This window comes from Zingiber officinale, chromosome 9A (genome assembly GCF_018446385.1).
Source record: "Zingiber officinale cultivar Zhangliang chromosome 9A, Zo_v1.1, whole genome shotgun sequence".
Classification (NCBI taxonomy): domain Eukaryota; kingdom Viridiplantae; phylum Streptophyta; class Magnoliopsida; order Zingiberales; family Zingiberaceae; genus Zingiber; species Zingiber officinale.
Window position 1 is genome coordinate 44,816,232 of NC_056002.1, and position 2,273 is coordinate 44,818,504.

General features: G+C 49.4%; 1 protein-coding gene across 1 annotated transcript; it reads left to right on the plus strand.

Annotated features, from left to right (window-relative positions):
* Positions 1-998: 998 nt before the first annotated feature.
* On the plus strand, positions 999-1,445 carry LOC122019173 (ethylene-responsive transcription factor 11-like). Its single transcript, XM_042576671.1, has one exon. The coding sequence runs from the start codon at positions 999-1,001 to the stop codon at positions 1,443-1,445; it is 447 nt and encodes a 148-aa protein (XP_042432605.1).
* The last annotated feature ends 828 nt before the right edge of the window (positions 1,446-2,273 follow it).

Consider the following 2,273-nt stretch of genomic DNA (forward strand, 5'->3'; position numbering starts at 1 on the left):
TAATTATGCATCCTATTTAAAATAAAAATTTCTATAAATATAATATAACTTAAATTGGACCGTAGATATTTAGATGGCATATCTTATCATGGCATAGTAATCTTGGGAGCAATTGACTTACCCTCCTGCCTCTTCCTTATCTTTGTTTGATTGGACAATTAGGACCCTACTAAGATTTAATATGTCTCCTGATTTGTTTTTTATTTAATAAGTCTACTGATTTATTTATTTTTATTTTTATTTTTATTTTTTAGAGTACGTGGTTTGTATTGAAAGGGTCGCTAAAGATAATTTCTTCACTTTTTACTGTAGTTTTAATTTACAATAAATACTAAACACAAATTGAATTTTCGGGTAAAAGAAACGGACGTGGCAGAGACCTGGAAAAAATATGGCTGGATTCAATTTTCATCGGTATTTGTTTAACTGGATTCAAAAAGATCTAGTCAAACACCTTGAAGGTCCTAACGCGGAAACCCCAACCAACGGCATCTCCATCACGCAGTTCGCGCCACATGTTCAAGGCCACGCCGGCCTCGGCGGCTGCTGCTGCGCTACGCGGGCACACGGACCGTTTCCAAGGGGACGGACACCACGAGGCGGCTGTTGGTTGGTCCCCTCACCTGCCGTCTCTCTCCTCCCCCCGGCCCCACCTCGGCCGCCGGCTGCCGTTTTCGCGTTTTTGTCGGACGCAGTGGAGCTGGCACGTGCTGGATCGTGTCCGCCGACCCGCCTCCGCCACTAAGATTTTCCTGGAAATTTCCGATTAATATCCGAACCATCTCCGCCGTCGGTCTCTCCCACTGCCGCATCTGTCCGTCTGCCCCGACAAAGACGATGACGTGGGTGGCCTTCTTGGCCTCGAGCCGCCGTCCCCAAGCCATCAGATTGACTGGCCTCGCCGCTTTCCTTCTCGTGTATAAATAACCCCCTGCCTCCCCTGTCTTCTTCCACCGCGATCCATCTCTCTCCTTCCCTTCCTCTCCTTGGCGGTTGCGATGGCTCCTAGGGCGGCGAAGGACAGCGGCTGCGGCAGCGGAGGAGACCCGGAGGCGGCGGCGCGGTTCCGCGGAGTGAGGATGCGGCCGTGGGGGCGGTACGCGGCCGAGATCCGCGACCCCGCGCGGCGGAGGCGCGTGTGGCTGGGCACCTTCGACACCGCGACGGAGGCGGCGCACGCCTACGACGCCGCTGCCCTCCGATTCCGCGGCCACAAGGCGAAGACCAACTTCCCCTGTTCCGGCCCCGTTCTCGCGCCCGATCATTCCAGCCCTACCAGCAGCAGCGCCTTCGGATACTCTTCCCCTCCTACGCCGCTGGCTACCGGCGACGCCGCGGCGTTCGATCTCGAGCTCGCCCACGCCTCCTCCCGGCTCCCCTCCTCCCTGTGGAGGCTCCCAGTGGACCTCGACCTCAACCTTCCGCCGCCACCGGAAGATCTATGACCCATACATTCAGAAACACTAATTGGATGAAGAAAATGAAAAATTCATCTAAAAATAATCATTAAAACTATACTTTTTCCAGGTTGAAACTCGACCTTGTTAGAACAATCTGTACATATAATTATTATATATATATATTTTTTTCTTAAATTTTATTTTTGAGCTGGGAAGAACTTAAAGAAAGGTTTTCTCGCTGATTAATGATGAATGTTTTTTCTGTGTTGCAAGGAAAATTATTTGGTGCAAGAATTCATTTGAACAGATGTTTTAAGGCAATTCATTCCCCGATTCATGGTTATTATTATACAAACTCTATCAGTGAAATATTGAATGCTGAATTATTTCCATGAATCATCTTATTGTACATAGTGTAAGATCCATTTCAAATCTGCCCCGGGCTCGGTGCGATTCAAAGAGATGAGAAAGATTTTCATGTAGAGTTGTTAGTGTTGTGCGTTACACAAGAGATGAAAGGGTTCGTCCCTTTCGCTGCCGCAAATGGTAGTTTGCTGGAAACGCCAAGGAGACGAAGGGGCGTCCTTTCCCCTTCGTCTTCCTCAGCCTTCTTATAAGAGGCGTCCAAGGCAATCAGAGAAGAGCGGTTGATGCGAAGGTGAACAGCGAGCAAGCGATCGAGGTGATCTGAGGAGCAGCGGAGGTAATCATGTGTGAGCAAAGGGAGAACATCTGTAGATCGGGATTTGGCTCGTGAACCTTGAAGCGCTTTCCTGCAACTCCGTGATCGTGCTTCCGACAGCGGCAATCTCTTCATCGATCGGCGTCTTCAGTTGCGGTTCTTCGGGAGATCAATGTGAGTGTTTATGGTTT